Below are 19,301 nucleotides of genomic sequence, written 5' to 3'. Positions count from 1 at the left end.
CTTTAAACGAACCACATGAAGAACATATTACAGAGAAAGCCGAGACGGTCTCCCACGTGGAGGCAGCGTGATGTATGGCTTCCAGTGTGCCCGTGGTTTTTGTTGGATGACAGAAGCAGTGTAACAACACTCGCTGCTCAGGTTCCTGCGGGAAGTTTCGTTTTTGGGGAACTCTCCACAAAGTGTTAAGGATGAACACTTTCTGTATGATTTATGTTCCTGAAATCAGGGACTACATGGTAATTTCCTAGTGAATATTCTTTGTTCACCGCCTTGAACCGAAGCTGAGAGTCGGCACTCAGAGCTGGCTGAAGGTTCCCAGATTTGTATTGGTACTGGTGACAGAGAAGCTTGTGTGATTTTCTCAGCATCATCTTGTCCTTTTGTCACGTGAAATTTTATCATAATAACTGGACTCGTCTTTAATCTGTACCTGGTAGATGAACACTTTGCTGGATGAAACAGACGGGATAGTCGAGCAGAACAGAAACAATAGACAAGACTAGGGTCAGATAGAAAACAAGTACAGTTAAAGTTAAAGAAAATATGAAAGACGGTAAAAGGGAATGAAATAATGTTGAAAAGTAGAATGCTCAGAAAGAAGCTGGGGCAGCGCAGGCGAGGGAAGACGCTAAAAGAGGAGTGGAAAAAAGAGGAAGAGGACCTCTTAGCTCACTCATCCATCACACTTTCATCTCTGGATTGAAGCGTTTCTATCTCCGCCTCAGCTGATGTGAGTAATCGAGCAGATTAGCAGGAAGCTGAAAGCGAGCTGCATCAGGCCTGCCATCCTCCATGTCTCCTCTGCTAACATTACCCTTGGATACTTGTTTTAGAGACCTGCATTTACATAAAACAGGATTCAGAGAGGTGTCAGCCCCAACTAACGCCAGCATCAGTCTCTGCTGAAAGAGGCTGGAGGAGGAATTTCTTGGCTTGCGTTTCGCTTTATGATTTCCCCCCTAAGCAATTCCAGCCAAGCACCGGGGAAGGAAATATATTATACATTTGCCTCAGCCGATCCATTTTCCGGTGGATCCATCTTAAACCGCCCTTCACTTCCTCTCCCTGTCTCCCTTCTGCCTCTCGCCTCGATTACGGCCATTTGAGGCTTTTTAGGACATTTCAGCATCAATATGTCAGTGCTGAGTGCATTCTGGTGTGCTGACAGGAATATCCAAGTAATGTGAACTTTTCCATTCGTACCTATGGTATTTTGTGCCTTTAATTCACCCCAACTTAGTTTGTTATAAGCAGCAGGTTGAGACTGATATCCGGCTATGACAGAGTACACTTCACACCTGGAAATACATCCAGGATCCGTCTCCTGTCTGGCCACTTGTGATTGGATTCTGCATCGCAGCATAGATTTGATTTTATCTGTGAAATAACTGCGCTCGGGCACGGGAACATATTTGTCATCCCGAGAAGGTTAGCGTGGCTGTTTGTCGAAGATGCTGCTGTGCACCACTTTTATAGTTTTGTGTGGCAGAAGGAAGCACGGCAGCTGCAGGGGAGGTTTTTGATGCTTCAAATGCATTCCTGAGTTTCTTCTTCATGTCATTCAGTTTGTGGTAACGTGGGTCCGTTACGTCAGCACACACAGCTCCAAGGCTGCTTTGGCACTTTTTATATTTATATAAAAATATATATATGTGGGCTCCAAAATATTTTTCATCATTTCATTTGTGGCCTGAGTCATCCAGTCAGAAATTAGCTCTGGACGTGATCTGGCTGTTCTGGATTATCTAAACTATTTTGGTGCTTATTTGGACTTTTCCTGCTCTCTCCCACGTTTCCTTGCCTTTGTCTTGTTTCCACTTCCTGATTTATTGTTTCATGTTTTCGTCTTCCCTCCTGATCGTTTCCACCTGTGTCTGCCTGCCCTCATTAGTCTCACCTGTTTCTCCTTTGCTCTGTGTGCAGGTATAGGCTGTGTCTCAATTCGTAGGCCACATCCTCCTGAGGCCACATTTGAAGGCCGATTACATCACAGCGATGCAACAAAGGCTGTCCCAATTCAAAGGCTGCTCCAAATGCGCCCGACAAATGCGTCCTTCATTTCCCCAAATTTGAGGATAGGTCAGGTGTATCCTTCGTGGCGCAACCTATCCCCGATTTAATAGCGCGGCCCACCCAATTCCAGTTTCCAATAATGGCGGCAGCTACTTAGTTGTAATATTACTCTTATTACTCTTTGCTATACTGTATTCATTAAACTAGTATTTATAATATCTTTATAATAATATAAATACTTTTCAAATGCATCAATGGCGGAGGAGGACGACTAAAGAGCTTGAAATATTACTCTTTCTGTGTCACAAAATAAACTTTTAACATATTTTCAGGCGAGAATGCAGCTGTGTCAACTTCAAATATCTGCTCGGTTTATCAAGACATCACATAATTGCAAGAGTGCTCTGATGTCTGTTACCCACCAGCTCGATAGCTGACCGGGTAGTCAAGGCTCACTAGAGTTGGTGAGAACACTGGAGCACATCATTTTCAGACCCCGCACGGACTTTCGCTACTCAAGTTAAGCATGATATATAAGTCACTTAGATAACTTAAAAATGTTATTGTTTGGCTTTTTTCAGTGTTTTATTTGTTCCTGAGTAAATCATTTTGGCTGTGATTAAAGTTATAGTTTTCACACAGCTGAATAAACGTCAAACAGAAAACTGATTAAACAGGAGTGTGAGATGGTAGAGAATTTACTCCAGTGTCGTGTTATATTTTAGATAGCAAAGAGCAGACGGCTGAGTTTATTAAACTCCACCAAGACAGCGGTGACGCAAATCTGAAGGCTGGACTGTCCCATTTCACAGACATCAAACCTGCGAGGTGTTATCAGGTGTGGGTGTGGCAACTGCACTTTTAAAAAACTAGTTGCTGTTTTCAATTATTTTGACTCCTCACGCTGCACTGCATGATGGATCTGCAGTGTGACTAAACAGCAGCTCCTTAACTTGAATCTGAGGAATGTAAAGTCGTGGGAGCTGCCTCTGAGTAGAACACATGGCAGTTAACAGTTGCAGTTGGTTCAGGAGGTTTTTGTCAAATAATCAATAATCGAGTCTTTGCATTTCCAGTTTGATCCTGGGCTGGAATTCATCATGTACAACCCTTTGAATGTCCGAGAAAAAAAACAGGAAGCTGCTGCTTGCTGCGCTCCTGATGAACGATACTGATGACGATTTAGAAGCTGTTGCTTGGTCTCGTTCTTTACCTGTGACTCATCACAGTACAAGTACAAGGAACCAAGCTTTATATGAAACTGAATGATCGCACGTCACAGCCTACCCTTTAGCCATTTCACCTCAACTTGAAATTCCAAGTTCTTTTCTCAGTTTCAAGTCATTTTCCCATTCAGGTGGCGGAAATGAGCTTCCCAGTTTTATTATTAAAATCTGTCACAGATGGGAGAAACTGTGAGACCTTCTTGTTCAACAATCATCTGCAGCTCTGATTAGCCACATTCTCTCCCACGACGCCCACATCAGCCATCTTAAACATGTTATTTTCAGTTGCCGTAGTTACAGGTGCAAATGTGTGTATTTGTGCCAATGAGATATCGAAACAGGAGTTGTGTGAGCATGGGTGTTCAGAACATTTAAATTGCAGTTGTTCATTCATCTTCAGCAGTGCAGAGAGTACACTCGTGAGCTTCTGACACTCAGTCATTAAGTTAATTCATATTAATACCTGTGTCCTTGTGCATACTTATAAGTGAAGTTTCAGAGCAGAAAAGTAAAACTTTATGTGAATCATTAATAATTTCCAACTGCATTCTGTAAGCGAGTCATTTACCATACCAACACTTGAGACCATTTTCATTAAAAAAGAGCCACAGACGTTTTTCTACTTCAGTCTGAGACTTTAAGAGAACAGAGATTAGACTCTGGAGACACTACTAACTGTAATTCTGTTAAATGAGCTTTGTATAATGATGTTACAGATGTTACATGGGCTGGACAGATCGTGTTTGTGGTCAGCTCCCAAATTAAACACAGCTGCTAGCTGCTACCTTAATGATAGCTTCACAAGCGGCAATATCAGTAACTGCTAATAGCTAAACGGCTAACCTTAACATTTATGATAACTGTTAAATAATTTGGTCCTGTTATTTCACGAAATTCCTCATAAAGACCAGGGTGTCTGTCTGTCACTAGCAGCTGATCTGTTTAGCTGCTAGTGGGGGGAGGGTTAGGGAACAGGCTTGCTGTCTACAACCTGCCAACATGGATGAATCCTGGATTTGGGCACAGAAAATATCTCCATGAAAAACACAGGTAAAAAAACTGCAACCAAATATATCAGAGATTGTGATTCTGACCCAGGAGGAGGAGTCACAGTGTCAAAGGTAGGGAAAAACCAGTCCTTCATATGCTCGTTATGGTGACATGAGCCTGGAAGTTTACCCAGAATGCCCTTGCTGAAATTTCCTGCAGCGAATCATCAGACAGATTGCTGGTTTCTGCTCCTCTACATTACATGAAACTGCTACAGTTCTTCAGACTGACAGATCTGTCACACTGATGCTCTAATGAGGCAAATTAAAAAGTCCTAATTTGAACCCCTAGCTGGTTGTTAAGTGATGACGTATGAACCCTGCTTCCAGGTCTAAACTACTCTGCATTTATTAAGGATGATGTGTTTGTACATGATTTAATGCTTTATATCTTGTTCTATTTAATCTGAACAAGCCCCTAAAAAAAGCCGGTGATCACTGTCGGCCTGTCTCGGTTTTTATTATCACTATCATCATCTTAAAGCTCAGTTTTTAAAACCTTACAATGTAACTACAGCCCAGCCCAGCCCATGCAGCATTATATTAATGACTAACCTCGTATTGTGGATGGATTATCTCAGTTGTTCTCCTGACTGAAGTTTGGTCCGTTTACAGTATCCTGCCATGCAATTGCATTTGTCCCTAACCATCAGGAACCCTCACGTTAACTTTTATCGAGTAGAAAAAAGTTAGCAAAAAAAGTTAGCTTCACTGTGTTTATATTATGCTAACTATAGCTGTGTAGCTAGCCCCCACGTAGCACATCATTATATACCAGCTAGCCCAACTTTAGTAACGCTGCAAATGTCACTGCTGTTTAGTTTTCTGTCTTCATTTACATCTCAAGTGAAAGCAGAGCTGTACGTTTTAATTTTTTCAGAAGGCCGTACGAGGAAAGTTTATGGATGTTCCTGATGATGTTTTGTAAAACTTTGGCAGTGATGATATTGGAGTGCCCTGTGTGACCTGGAATGATGAACCACACGATCTGCTGCTCTCTTCCTGTATCTCCTCTCTTTGCATTTCAACCGTGTGTGACATAAATATCTTTCGGGGAAGTCGCGTCACCTTTTCACTCAATCTGAGGTTTGCATTTTGGTGTCAGTTAGTGTTCATGCTGGTATTAGCTTTTAATGCAGGTGAGGACAGTTTCTGAAGCTGAAGGTTGACCGTCCACAGAAATGGTAAAAATGTTTTCTGTGTTATTTTGAGCTTGAGACATCGTGGTGGTCCATGAGCTCACACATTTATTGTCATCTACATATGAGGTTCTTATCTGTGCGATTGGCTGATTTCCATTTTATTACATGTTTAATCAGGATTACATGTCCTTGTTCTGGTTTCATTCCTTTTACAGGCTGGGTTTTTTGGTAGAAACCAGTTCAGGAGGAGCTCACAGTAGATAGTACAGTGTACGGGATGGCCTCTTGGCCAAGAGGTCATCCTTTTATTCTTGAGAAAACATGGAGAGCCTCATGCAAATTCATGTCTGACTAATCCCGAGGCTTTCAGCACTACAATAAGGGCGAGAGGTCGGCACATTTCCCTGTCCGGCAGATAAATATGGATATTTAAATAAAAATTTGCATGATGTTGTAGTGTGATCAGTACAAATCTGTACTTGTACTGAGCAGCTTGATGAAAACAGGGGCTATAAGCACTTTCAATCACTACTTTGCTTGATTTTCCTGATCGGGACTCAGGAAAAATGCCGAATGCCACTCAACAGCCGGCCTGTCAATCCAGAGGTTCAGCCGCCATGTATGGCTCATCGCTCACACCGCGCTTCTTTGGGCCTCCTAATCCCCGAGCTCTCTTATCTGCCTTTGTTCTCAGAGCTGGCGAACAGCCTGTGAGATCAAGGCATTTAGAGAAACCAGCATGTCGACCCCCCCCCCCCCCCCCACCACCACCACCACCAAACGAGTAATCATGGCTAACGAGCTGATTATAGCCGATCAATCAGGATGTCAGTTTCCCTAATAAGGCGCTGTCATTATAAAACAGTGGGACGGAGGCTGCAGCGGGGAGGTCATGTCCCCCAGGCCTCTTCTCCAAATGCACATCTCTCTTCCCAGAAGGCCGACCAGGCTGCAGGGGAGGAAGCATCATCTCATTGCTCTCCTTCTTTTCTCGTGTTTTTAAGGTGAACGAGACGCAGGAGAGGACCGTCGTGTGCTTTAGTCGCTTGCTGCTTTGATGTGCTTGAGTGTTTGTGTTACTCTGACTGTGGATGTAACGCAGGGCAGTCACTTTTAATGCATCTGATGCGAGCCACTCCACTCCACAGTGGATAATTCACAAATAATTTTTTAACGAAGGCCTCTCTTCATCTTAATACTAATGAGAATTTGTAAGGGAAGGCACTGCAGACAGTCCTGATTGAAGCGGAGGCAAAGGCAGTAATGTTTGACTTCCCTTTGATTTCTAAAGAGGCTCTCATTTTCAGTCTGGAGAGCTTGACTGTGTTAAACAAGCGAGCTGCTGCCAGGCGGGCCTATCCTTCAAGGATGAGTGGCGCTATTGATCTGATCCCCATGCAGTAGCTGTGCTCGCCCAGCAGGGGGGGATGTTTCTCTGCGTGGACGTTGGCAGCAGCGTTTGCTCTCACAGGGCTGCGGTATCTGTCTATTTGATGCCCTCTCGCTCTGTCTTTCTAATTAGACGTCCTTCTGAAGCAGGTATCCTGAGTCCAATTGCTTCTGCTCTTTCTCTGACTCGTTGTCCCCGAACTATCAGTGTCACTAACAAATCAATAAAACATCAGAGTAGAAACCACAGAAATCAGCACAACTGGGACTCCTCCAACTGCTGCTGCTGTGGCTACCTGCGCCGCAAACACAGCTCCGTCCGATGCTGAAATACGAGCCGGGGCGGGGAGCAGAGCGACAGCAGGCTGCGGCTTTCACTTGGATTTGCATACCTGCTGATTTCAGCCAAAGATTTCCAGTCCCCAAGAAATCAAGGCACAAGCTGGCTGTCCTTTCACTCTCACTTTTGTATATGTGCACTTGATGCTTCAAAGCACTTTTACAGCATGCATCTCAATAGTTGCATAAGAGCCACAAAGTCCTCGAGGACATTGTTCACTCCGACTGCAGCGGCTTCCAACTGTACTCAGCTGCAGCTCATAGCGCTTCATCTCTGCTGCAGCCAGAATGGCAGGAAACAAACCGCTCTGGGGAATAATTACTCTAATCCATTACAATGTACCGCCCTACGACAATTACCACACTTAGAGGAAGGCATGTGCTCACCATTGTAATTACCTTAAAACACAGCTAATGTATATTAGGGCTAAAGTCAGCACAGATGGTTATTCTCTTTCAGGAAGGAATCACTCCACTAGATGACAGGAACCCCTCAAGAAGTGTATTTAACTCGTACCACAGATCCTCACGTGTCCCAATACGAAGGTTTATATGTGCGAGCAACATCTGAATCCTGCTTCTTCTCGCTCTGGACCGGCCCGAGTGTCACGGCACTGACTGAGCACACGTACGAGTGCACTGGTGTCACATATGTGCCTCTGTGTATGTGCCAGCTGGCCCTCCGCTGATTGTGAAGTTGTTACTGTGACCTTATAAGCTGCTGCTGTCAGTGCTTGGAAGTGATGCACTAATTTTCATGCTAATGCAGCAAGATGCTCTGAACATCTGTACGAATAAGCTCAGAGAAAACTAGTTCTAGACTAGCGAGGGCACCTGTTTGGCAGTCACACCCCAAAGTTTAATCAAACTAAGAAGCCAAAACCTCTAATGACCAGAAGGGGCAGCAGTGAGTCAGCCCTCATAGACTCCCGTGTTAAAACCTTCCAGCAGAAATAAACGTGTTTACAGCCTGATACACAAACTGGTTTGGTCCCTGTAGATAATTCCAACCAGTTTGTGGTACCTGTAGAGGAAACACGGGTGAAACCGATGCTTGTAATGTCTTTAGAAGGATTTTTAAACCAATCATTTTACATTTTATTTTGCTTAGTGATCTTGCCTTTAACTCTTGTTTTCGTTAGTGAAATTCTAGTTTTTCATTTGTATATTAATTAGCACTAACAGAGTGTTTTCCAGCAGCTCTGGATTATCATGGAAATTAATCTCTGTCCAAAATAAAAGTATATTATACCTCTGTTATATTAACAGAGGTATAATAACACAACTCAACAACAGCAATACTAAGAGCCTCTGTTTGGCGTAAGGAAGTTGTTTATCTTACCAGAGTTTTGTGTTCTCCTGTAACTGGTTGGCAAACGCCTTCCCTGGAACATGTCACACTTTCAGAATTTTAAGTGGAATAACACCTAGTGGGAGGCAACCTGTCTCCAAGCAATCTCAGTCCGACACAGAGAGACGAGGTCCCAGCTGATTAGTGGAACTCGTATTCTAGTTTTTTTAGGTCAGTTGGATGGCCGTTCTGCAGTAAGGACTCTCTTGTCACTATTGTGGAGGAACTTCTGTTTCTCTCTGTGAGGTTCTGAATGTAGTTCGTTTCTATGTAACAGAAATTCAACAGATTTGTGATTTTTGTTAATTTATCACAGTTAATCGCTGATTTATGACAGATAAACTGATAGCAGGCTGACTCTAGCTTATTTAAGTCTCCATATTGGATCGCCAAAGTTACAGACCTGGTTGCTATCCTCAAAGTGACCAGGTAAGTTCATCACACATAGTCACAATCATTTAGGCTGTGCTGCAGACTCCAACCATTGTTTTCCCTAAAGCCTTAGCATAACAGGCTTATCTGTCTAATGCAGGTAGGAAGCATTAGCTAATTACTTAACACTTCACCCTTTAATCCAGCCATAGTCACTTCCTGACAAGTAGACAGCCTGAGGTGTATATGATCATCAGTGATGACCTGAAGCTATCGTACATTTCATTTCATTCATTCAGTTTTATTTATTTCCACATCACAGTTGCCTCAAGGTGCTTCATACTGTAAAGTAAAGACTACAGTAATACAAAAGACCCTATCATCGAATCACATCACAATATCTGGGACAGCAAATGCAGTAAATATATGAGGACAGGACTTAACTGTGCTAATGACTGGGCTTCTAAAACACCAGGTTATAATCATGGTTAGATTGCGGTTATTTTTACATCTCAGCTGGAATTTAGATTTGATGTGTTAGTGAGGTTTAGGCGTGCTGGAGCGCAGCGGTGACAGTTTCCTCTGCAGCGAGCTTAAACCTGACTGATAGCCCTCTCGCAGCCGTAATGGAGGGCTGTGGATCACATTAGAGTCACATTAGAAGCACTGGCCAGAGAGGTTAATTAAGAACGAGTGACGCCCAAGGACTGAACGCCTCTCACTCGCTGTGTGCCGACGGGGCTTCGTTGTCATCAGATTTCCTTCACAGCGGTCGGGATTAATGGTGATGATCTTATTGAGGGTGCTCATACATTTATTAAGGGATCATTTTATTCCATTTTTATTGTGCCTGAAATAAAGTAAAAAGACCCAAGGAGCTGAATTTTAAGTTGTTTTATACTTTTGAAGAATTCCTCCATTTCCACCAAATTATGCAGACCTCTCAGCAAAATCCTGCTTTAAATGCAAATACCTCGAATTGATCTCTGTTTTCTTTGCGTCCTTACACGTCCTTGTAGCCTCTTGTTGTTAAGGTGTTGTGATGAGATGAGTTGTGCACAAGTGGTGGAGAGTAAGTAGATTTACATAAGTGCACTCCTGAAATATTTGACTTAGGTAAGCACCTTTTATTTCAGGCAGGGTTCTTATGTCGGGTTCAGGCCGTCGAGTTCACGCTGCTAGGTTCAGGCGGTTTGGTTACGGCTGTGGGGTTCAGGTTGCCGGATTCAGGCTGTCTGTCAGGGTTCAGACCATAAAATTCAAGCTGCCCAGTTCAGGTCGCTGGGTTCAGGCTGTCTGTCGGATTCAGGATGCCAGGTTAAGGCCACTGGTATCCCAGGTTACTGTACTCGCAAAATGAGTTGACTGATCCCGGAGTTGTTTTCTGTAAAGCTCGCCAACATTACTTTGGTAGCAGTTCGGATGTATTTAATAAGCCGTTTGTCACTAAAGCTTTGAGCTCTGAATAAAGCACTGACTGATTTATTCAGATATTCATTGTCCCTGCATACTTTTCATATACTGTAATATGTCTACAATTAATCAGGTACCTTTCTGTGTATGAAAATTCTTTCAGAAAGTTTTGTTTGAAAAATATATAAGATTTGGATTAAAGGTGAGCACAGAGAAACATTTTAACTCTGGACGTATATCTCCAAAAATGAAACTTTTAAACTTTTTAAATCTGACTTCCAGCAGAAAGTCTTTGTGATGTGTTTAAACAAATATGACATGTTTGCAAACTGAATTAAAACAGGCTGATTTACTGTAGTTTATAATATTAGTGACACCAAAATAGTTAAAAATAACAGCCTAGTTCTGTTTTTAATATAGAAATTGTTGTAATTTTGATATTTTTCAGTATCCTATTCCCACATGAATCTTCCTTTATTTAAACCTTTGGCTGTGGTGTGAAAATGCAGAAGAGACTGTTGCATGGATAACTTTATAGTCGCCCACTTTCTAAGCAGGCTGATACATGCTAACATATTTTTTCCCTCCACTTTATGATTCTTACATTTTCTTGGTGATGAATGTAATAAACACTTTTTTATATAAGAAAATACAAAACTCTGCGCTCGCTGCAGAGACATCAACTGTTAAATGACATTAGAGGATTTTTGGTGACTGAAGGGTCACCTCAGACAACCTCAACAAAAACCCGACTACACAACATGACACAAAAACTGAAAAACAAATGATGTTATATAAGAACACCAGAACATGAATTCACCTATTTTGTAATACAAGCTTAAAATAAATATTAAGGATTCCGAATGGCCAGATGTAAAGGCAGGAAGACCGACAGACGGGCTGCCGTGTACAAGGCTCAAATTGCATAACGTGGCCTACATTCACCCCGCTTCCATTGCAGGGCCACACAGAGAGTGTGAGATAAAACAAACGTATGCAAAAGGTTTGGTGTTGCAGATGTGGGTCAGTCCTGAGCCTGCGGTCCTCTTTCACTCTCTCTCTGTGGACTCGAGGGCCGAGAGAGGGGTGAGTGTCTGATTCCCTGGAAAGTGCAGCGGCAGCCGGACTGCTAATCTACCTCTTCACCTCCCATCGCTGCTCAGGGGGATTGGCGATTACCACAATGGGATTTAAGATTTATATATTTTATTTTGGATTATTTTTCTATATTCCCACAGACCGGCCTCCCATCCCTCTCTCTCTCCCTCACGGTGCCTTTGTGGACTGAGATTTCTGTGGAGGGAGGATTCAATCACACTCCGTTAGTGGGGTTCATTTGGGAATACCGCTGTTTGCTTGTGGGTCAGACATTTTTATATATGCTGAAGTTTCCTCCTGAGTTTGGAAAGCCACACTAAAATCCCTCCCCCCCTCCCCCTCGATCCTCCTCCGTGAAGGTCGAATGATATGAACTTTTGCTCCTGAGATTATGGGTTAAACATTTGTTTGCTTTTTTGTAGAAAGCGTGACATCACGGGATGACATCATACTTTCAGGTGCGCTCAAAGAAAGGTCTTACACTGATTTTACATTCTGACTTTGGGCCGACTTCTGACTACAGCCTGAGATCCTGGAGCAGAGGTGGGTCAGTCAGAGTCCTCAGAGCTCTGTTTCCATATGTTTGTTAAACATTATGGTAATTTCCTGCTTCATGTTCTTATTCTTGGAATCTGATAGAGGCAGTGAGCCCAAACCTCCACCACGGCAGCTCACTGTCTATTTTAAGAAATCTGCAGGAAAAACGAGTGCTGGTCTCGATGATGGTTTTTAATGGATTTACATGACCCCTGCAGACTTTCATCAGAATGATAAACTTTAGGGATGTAGACTCAAACAGAAGCTTTATCATTGGAAACCTGTAGAACAGTCGGTACATGATTAAAAAAAACAAGGAAATACACAACAGGCCCGGTTCAGGTCAGGTATCTTTTCAAGGTCCTGTCCTCATCCCCTCACCCCCAACCCTTCACAGCAGATGGGCGCCCCTCCCTGAACCCCAAAGTGATTCCTCATAGGGGGTCATATTATTGTTGGGTTTTTCTCTGTATGTATTGTTATAGGATCTACCTTACAATATAAATCGCCTTGACGCAACTGTTGTTGTAATTTGGCGCTATATAAATAAAACTGAATTGAATTGAATCCCCTCACCACCAACCCTTCGCAGCAGATGGCCCCGCCCCTCCATGAGCCTGGTTCTGCTGGAGGTTTCTTCCTGTTAAAAGAGAGATTTTCTTTCCCTCTTTTGCCGAGCACTTGCTCATAGGTGTTCGTCTGATTGTTGGGTTTTCTCTGTATTACTGTAGGACCTTTATTCTACAGCACAAGGCGACTGAGGGGACTATTGTTGTTATTTGGTGGTATTTAAATAAAACTGAACCGACCCACAAAAACATGCATTAAGGCTCTTTAGTATTAATAATAATGATCACTAATAACATTAACTTTTTTTAATGCAAACGTCTTAAACCCGCCTTTTTCTGCATGTCCAGCCTAAATCGTGATTACCTTCATTCTGAAACTGACAGTCTAATCTTGCTCTTATGTCTACAACGCAACGGCCTCACTGGGCAGGACCTCCGTCACCCCGCGAGGACACAAGGTCCTCATAAATACATGACCACACGCTCACACGCTAAAGCATGTCAGACTCAATCAGGCAGCTCCAGTAGCGAGCACAAACACATGCCCTACAACAGCAAAACGCACGACAGCCCCCACGGATGCATTCATGCATGCTCACCAGCTATAACGATACAATCTCTCTCTCACACACACAATGGGTGCTGTATGGATTGTTTACTGCAGGCCACGATGTTGCATTTCTTGTGGGCGTTTGCATTTCCCTGCCCTTCACCCACACAAACCACTAGTTTCACTGTCAAGCAGCACTTCAGCTCCCCGCAGGGCTGACAGCTTTACTCTTTATTCAATACAGCAGCCGGGCGCTGATAAATCCAACTGGACATATAGGATTGATTGATTAAATGCTGCAAAGATAAAAGCTAACCTAAGAAAGTAGCAGAGAGAAGGCAAAGAAGAAAAAAAGGCTCTGATACGTCTGAACTGTCCTCCGGGGGAAATTTGACTTTGTGCGTTGTCATTTTAACCAAATATCCAAAAACAGTGTTGAGGAATTAAATAAAGCGACACATTTTCAGGTCTCCACTCTATCTTCGTTTCATCAGAAGAGATGTTTTTAGGCAGTTTGACAGTTAATGAAAAATGGAGACTGTTTTGGGAGTTATTTGTTTTTGACTTCACAGTGATGTCAGAACAAAGAAAGACGAAGGCTGCTGATGTGATTATCCACCTCTTAGTGATAAAAACATCTAATCAGTGTTGTATGTTTTTCACAGGCTCTCCCAAATTGTAGCCAGCTCCTGGGGCAGATTTTATACGTGTCACTTCCTACAAGAGCTCAACATTTTATTTTTTAACAACACCAGGAAGCTGCGAATGGATGGATTAATACTCAGACGTAAAAATAAACACTAGTTTGTTTATTCTACGTGGCTTACTGTTTTAATAAATAAAAAAAATGTCTGTAATGTTTGTTAGCATACTTGTTAAAGGTTTGACTTTCTTCAGATTAACTAATGGGACATCTGTATATGAACATCTGTAAGCAGAGGATGTGGTTTTCTGATTGATTACTGACCACACGTGTTTAATCTGAGCAGAAATCAATGAAACACGCTGGGATGATTTTTCCAAGGCTACCTGGATGAAAAGCACGTGATGTCACAGACACACAAAAACCCTGCAGCACACTCGGCACTGTTTGTTCTGACTGCTGCATTTCCACAAACAAAAGTTTGAGAGCTCAGCAGAGTTTCTTTTTTAATGTGTGCTTTCTTCTCTTTTACATCGTGGATCCATTATGAGCCTCGTCTGTGTTTGCTCCGCGGCTCAGCCTTTAATCATTCTCGGCTCTCTGCCCATCAAACATTGATGCTTTGTGTTTCTGCCCGGTGATGACGAGCGTTGCCTGCGAAAAAGCTAATATCAAACACGCCGTGAATTTTTCAGAAGGCCTGAGGATGGAGGAGAGCTGGGATTTTGATGTTCTCACACACACACACACACACACACACGCACACGCACATGCACACACACACACACACACACTGTTTTCTTGCGTTGAAAGTGAGTTTCCATTTTTATCTGTAAAAACTGCACATTTGTAGATCTAAAATATTAGTTTCTCTCGTGCTTTGGTTCGTGCTGGGACTGGTGAAATAACTGACCATCAATAAAACAACTTTGGTTTCATATTTCCTCTCCAAAGATCCCTTTCTGTTAATCCAAATCAGGTCAAGAACAAAAAGCAGAAGCCCAAAATGATTCGTATTAATTTTATGATTATTCAGAGACACCTCTGTGATATGAACAAATTCTAAGTCTTGAATATAACTCATCAGAGTTCTGCATGAAGGACAGACTCGGTGCGGAGATGTAAAAATGCATGAATTTAAAGGTGAGGCCGTGCCATGGACGCTCAAGGCGGCTCACCTTCATGTGTCGTCGCCTCCGTCTGAAGCGCAGCAGCTCCTTGTGCTGGCGGGCGATGAAGTTGACGGCGGCGTACTCGAGCAGGGCCGAGAACACAAACAGCAGACAGACGGCCATCCAGATATCGATGGCTTTTACGTACGACACCTGTTAGTGGAGATGGGAAAGAAGAGGCCGTCAGAGGGTCTCTGTGCGTCGTGTCTGACTTGCTGATAAAAAAAAGAAACCCTAATAAAATCTAACGAGCATCTAAAGATCATTTCACCCTGTTTGGTTTGAGGCTGGAGGCAGTCGATTAGAGAAAGTTTGTAAAGTCGGCTTCATTTTCAGTTCATGACTTTAAACTCCAAATGTTTTCTCAAATGACCAATTTACACCAAATGATGCTCCTGCGACATGAAAATAAGCGTTCATAAAGGAACATTTATTGCTGTAACTGATGCAGATAAGTGTGATTTATGCACTCATTGTACTGACAATGAGTGCATAAATCAGATGATATATGTGGAAACAAATACATTATTTATTTCGGCCTAGGGCTCGGTCACTCAGGCGCAGCTGGGGGCCGGCGGAGCTCACGGGCGCGTCACTGCAACTCCCCCTGACTTCTGCTCCGCGGCTGCTGGGCGAGCCCTCATCTGGGACTCTCCTCAGCTCTTACTGGGACAGTGGCGCGGCTGCCCCCCTGTTGGTCTTCCATGGTCTCTTGTGTTCTGGGGGCCTCTGGATGTCTGGAGTTTTGATCTCCTCCATACCCGCTTCACACCCTGGAGGACGGGGCTGTGGCCCCCCCACACTCCCTAGCAGATCATTACATGGAGAAACCTTTGGAATGCAAGCATGCTGATCCACACAGGTATGCACACATGGGTATTCACAGACACGGACTAAAGCTTTCTTGGCTGCTGCCTCAAAGCACACTGTGCGCTGTCTATCTTGCGTGCTGCACAATATCGTTTATTATTTAGTAAATATTGATATCTATGACTAGCTAGTTTATTGTGATGGTGCTTTGTTTTCTCTATTATTATGTTGCTCTTTGTTGTTTGCTGTCTCCTCTGTTTGTTTTTTTTGTTTGTTTTTTTTTTTTTTTTTTTTTCTCCATACAGGTGACCCAGGAGTTCTTTTTTTTTTTCTCTCTCTTCCCCCCCCTTCTCACCGTCTCTTCTCCTCTTTGGTTTTCTTTCTTTCTCTCCCCCTCTCTCTCTCATTCATTCCCCCTGTCCTATTTATTAAAAAAAAAAATAAAAAAAAAATAAAAAAAATAAAAAAAAAAATAAAAAAAATGACAAAGGATGAACTGAAGCTCTGCCATCACGTAATGTCGCATACTGCTGTTTCTGATGTCATTTAAGAGAAAAAAAAAAAAAAAAAAAAAAAGGAATGAGTGATGCTCTGTATCTTTATCGCAATAAAGGCATACGTGTAAAGGTATTTCCACTGTCTTGAGCTTAGACTACGAGGTTAAGGTGCTTTCACTACATTATTAAATTTACCTGACTGCATGCACAGCCAGGTGCACGTAAAACACAACACTGGGCCCAACTAGCTCACAGAACCAGTGAAATTACAGCAAGACGGCCAGGGCGAGGACTGTCCAGATAACACGGGCTAAATGAAGTCTGGTTGGATCATTGTATGATTGCTATCTGCCCGCCAAGTACCTTTATTCGAGTGCATTCGCCCGGCCTGTCATTACAACTCTTCATCTCCAAACGCAATTACAGCGTGCAGCCTGAGAGGGAGAACCTGGTCTGTCTCGCAGAGAGGAAGCCCACAATCAGCCGTTTAAAATCCAATTAAACTATGACTTTGGATCACTTTACACAAACACAGAGTGCTTATCATCGCCGTTCGACCTCGCTGTGATTCGTGCTCGTTTGTGCCGTTCATGAAAACGTTTATCTTCGAACGCCTGAGCGACTCCCTCCCCGAGCTGCCGAGAGGCCTCAACGCTCAGTGGTGATGGTCATCCAGCCAGAGAGACGGGGATGACTCTCCCACAAAAATGATTTCACAGACACTGAAAGAAGCTTTTCCTCCTTTGTGTGAAGCAGTAGAAACAATCTTCAAATCCTGCCCAGCACACACGTTACCTTTTCATACATACTCATAAAATCAGCATGGACGATTTTAGAGGTCAGCTTTGGTTCCTGTGCTGCTTTATTTTGGACTGTATGGTTATGTTCATAAACTTGGGCAGATCCAGAAGTAAAAGAAGCTTTTGAATGACCCCTTCTCTAAAATAGTGCCTTCTCTGGTGCTGATTCTGGGAAGGCAGAGCATTAAGCGAGGTAAATGAAGCAGATGGAGAAAGAGTCTGCACCACACTGTTGGACAACACTTTATTTCCTGATGCTGTTTTTGTTTTACTGCCAACATGAAGCGTTATGAGTGACCACAGTTTTCCTTATGCTGCTGGTACAGATTTCTTAAATTAGCTCTCGCAGACTCTGCTTAGCTATGAAATCTGGCAGGACTGAAGCACACTAAACTCACGCTCTACATCCTGAGAGTGACTCGTGTGTTTTTACTGTGTCCACAGGCGACTGTTAGCTCGGTGCTGCAGTATGATCTGTGTGAGGCTGAAAGCTCCTGACAGACAAACTGAGCAGTAGTGACCTGCTGAGCAGCTTAGGCGGCGTTACTGTACTCATGCTTCACAGGGCAAGGATCAAAAAAGAAGAAGAAGAAGAAGTAGTGGCGGGCCGTGAGCTGAAAGTGCTGACAGACTGAGCAAGTGTCTGGAATACTGAGGGGGGATTTTCCCTTATTTTCTGCCATAATCATATTGCATTGAATGTTTCCACAGGTTGAAATAACGAGGTAAAAATGTGTGTAAGAATAATCCACAGGAGCCTAAAACTCAGGCATCAGACATGGTTGTTTTGGCCCAGATAGCACCCTCCATTGCTGTGACATCAGCGTGAGAGAGGAACGTGGTCAGCACAGCACAGTGACGTACTGCTGACGTAGCCCGTGTGGGTGGAGGCGACGCCTAGCTTCTACCCGTCTTTGTGTGACCCACTCACAGAGGGATTCAAGGCATGGGGTAGCTTGGAAATCGTTTGGGGCACGTGAGTAGAGTAGCTGGATAGTCTAGTGTGAACACTTGGGAACAACAGATTGGAGCTTCAATCCTTTCACGCATCTACAAAATGTCCCCAGGCTAACGTCATCCTGATAAAAGCGACAGATAACTGAAGCATACCGGTTCATATGTGGCCCGATCAGCAAGCTCCATATCAAGTCTTCAGGATGAGAGGACAAACTGAGAAGTGGGCTAGTGGAATACAACGTGCATGGAACGGGAAAATGTGGGAATGATGGATGGAAAGATCATCTTTCAGTACTGAACAGATGATGTTTTTTTCTGTGCTAATCTGTAATGTAAGATAATCTGACCATCCTTCTTTTTTAATTTCACCAAAGTTGACATTAAACTTGGATTAATAACAGATCTCCCCGCAGTCATCCTTCACCTGTTCAGATTTCCAGCACAGTTCTGCTGACTCAGCAGCACTCTGAGAACTCTGAGAGGGGCTTCCTCAGCATCGAGTCACGACTGGACTGAAGGTTTCTGACGGGGCATCAGCTGTTCATGCATGCAGCATCACGCAACTGAGCTCCCTGTCAGAAGATCAATGCATCGATCCTTTCTTCACTGAGAGACAGAAAAGAAATATCATCATAAATACTAAAGAAGGATGTAGTTTCCACACAGCCAGTTATCATCCCTGATGTGTCAGAGAAGGGGCTCAAAGTTTTCATAACCTGGTACTGAGGTCTTGGTCCTGGCTCCCCACAGAGGGATGCTTGTTCAGAAATTTAAACGCACGTGTCACAACACGCTGGGTTATTATGTACTCAAGCTGTTCCTAAACCTGATCAGACATTTTTCAGGGGCTTAAAACTAACTGAGCAGAGAAGGCAAAGGAAATAAAAGTGAAGACGTGGAGACAGAGGCGTGCAGTCGGTTTTGCTGAGAAGCTTACGCCAACCCCACCTCTCCTGGTTCCTTGTCTTTCGGTTGGGGCCGTAACGCTCATAGCCGCTGTTTGTATCCTGGCAGCAGCAGAACCGAAGGAAACGTCTGCATATTTCTGCGACGTCTGTACTTTCTCACAAAAAGGATCTGCAGCCCTGAGATGAGAGCGCCCTGATCTGAATCAGTGAAGTCAGCCCCTCTCTGAAAGTCCACTGCTACAGGTGAACTGCAGCCGCCCCAGGTCTGTGGCTGGGGCTTAGAGGGTACAACAACATGTGTCCCAATAATGGTACGATAAGTAGACGTGGAGAGAGTCATACTGTGTGTGTACTGTGCTGTATATGGACAGCATGATCAGCTGAGCAGAGATCTCGCCTCGTGTCCACTTCCATCTGCTCTGATCTGACAAGCTGCAGCAGAAACATCTGAAGAGAGCCATAT

At 43.5% G+C, this 19,301-nt stretch overlaps 1 protein-coding gene across 4 annotated transcripts in view; it reads right to left on the bottom strand.

Moving 5' to 3' along the window:
- glra1 (glycine receptor, alpha 1) overlaps positions 1 to 19,301 on the bottom strand; it is a 126,337-nt gene that overhangs the window by 9,139 nt on the left and 97,897 nt on the right. For all 4 annotated transcript variants that reach the window (XM_085471687.1, XM_085471695.1, XM_085471672.1 and 1 more), the window contains one exon: positions 14,873 to 15,019. In XM_085471687.1, coding sequence (XP_085327813.1) covers positions 14,873 to 15,019 — 147 coding nt within the window. The remainder of the gene's footprint in view (positions 1 to 14,872; positions 15,020 to 19,301) is intronic.

The sequence above is a fragment of the Copadichromis virginalis genome, linkage group LG2 (genome assembly GCF_057382275.1).
Source record: "Copadichromis virginalis isolate Kocher_CV1m ecotype Utaka linkage group LG2, C_Virginalis_male_GT1.1, whole genome shotgun sequence".
Taxonomy (NCBI): Eukaryota; Metazoa; Chordata; class Actinopteri; order Cichliformes; family Cichlidae; genus Copadichromis; species Copadichromis virginalis.
The sequence above is the reverse complement of the archived record's forward strand: the minus strand, read 5'-3'. Positions and strand labels throughout refer to the sequence as shown.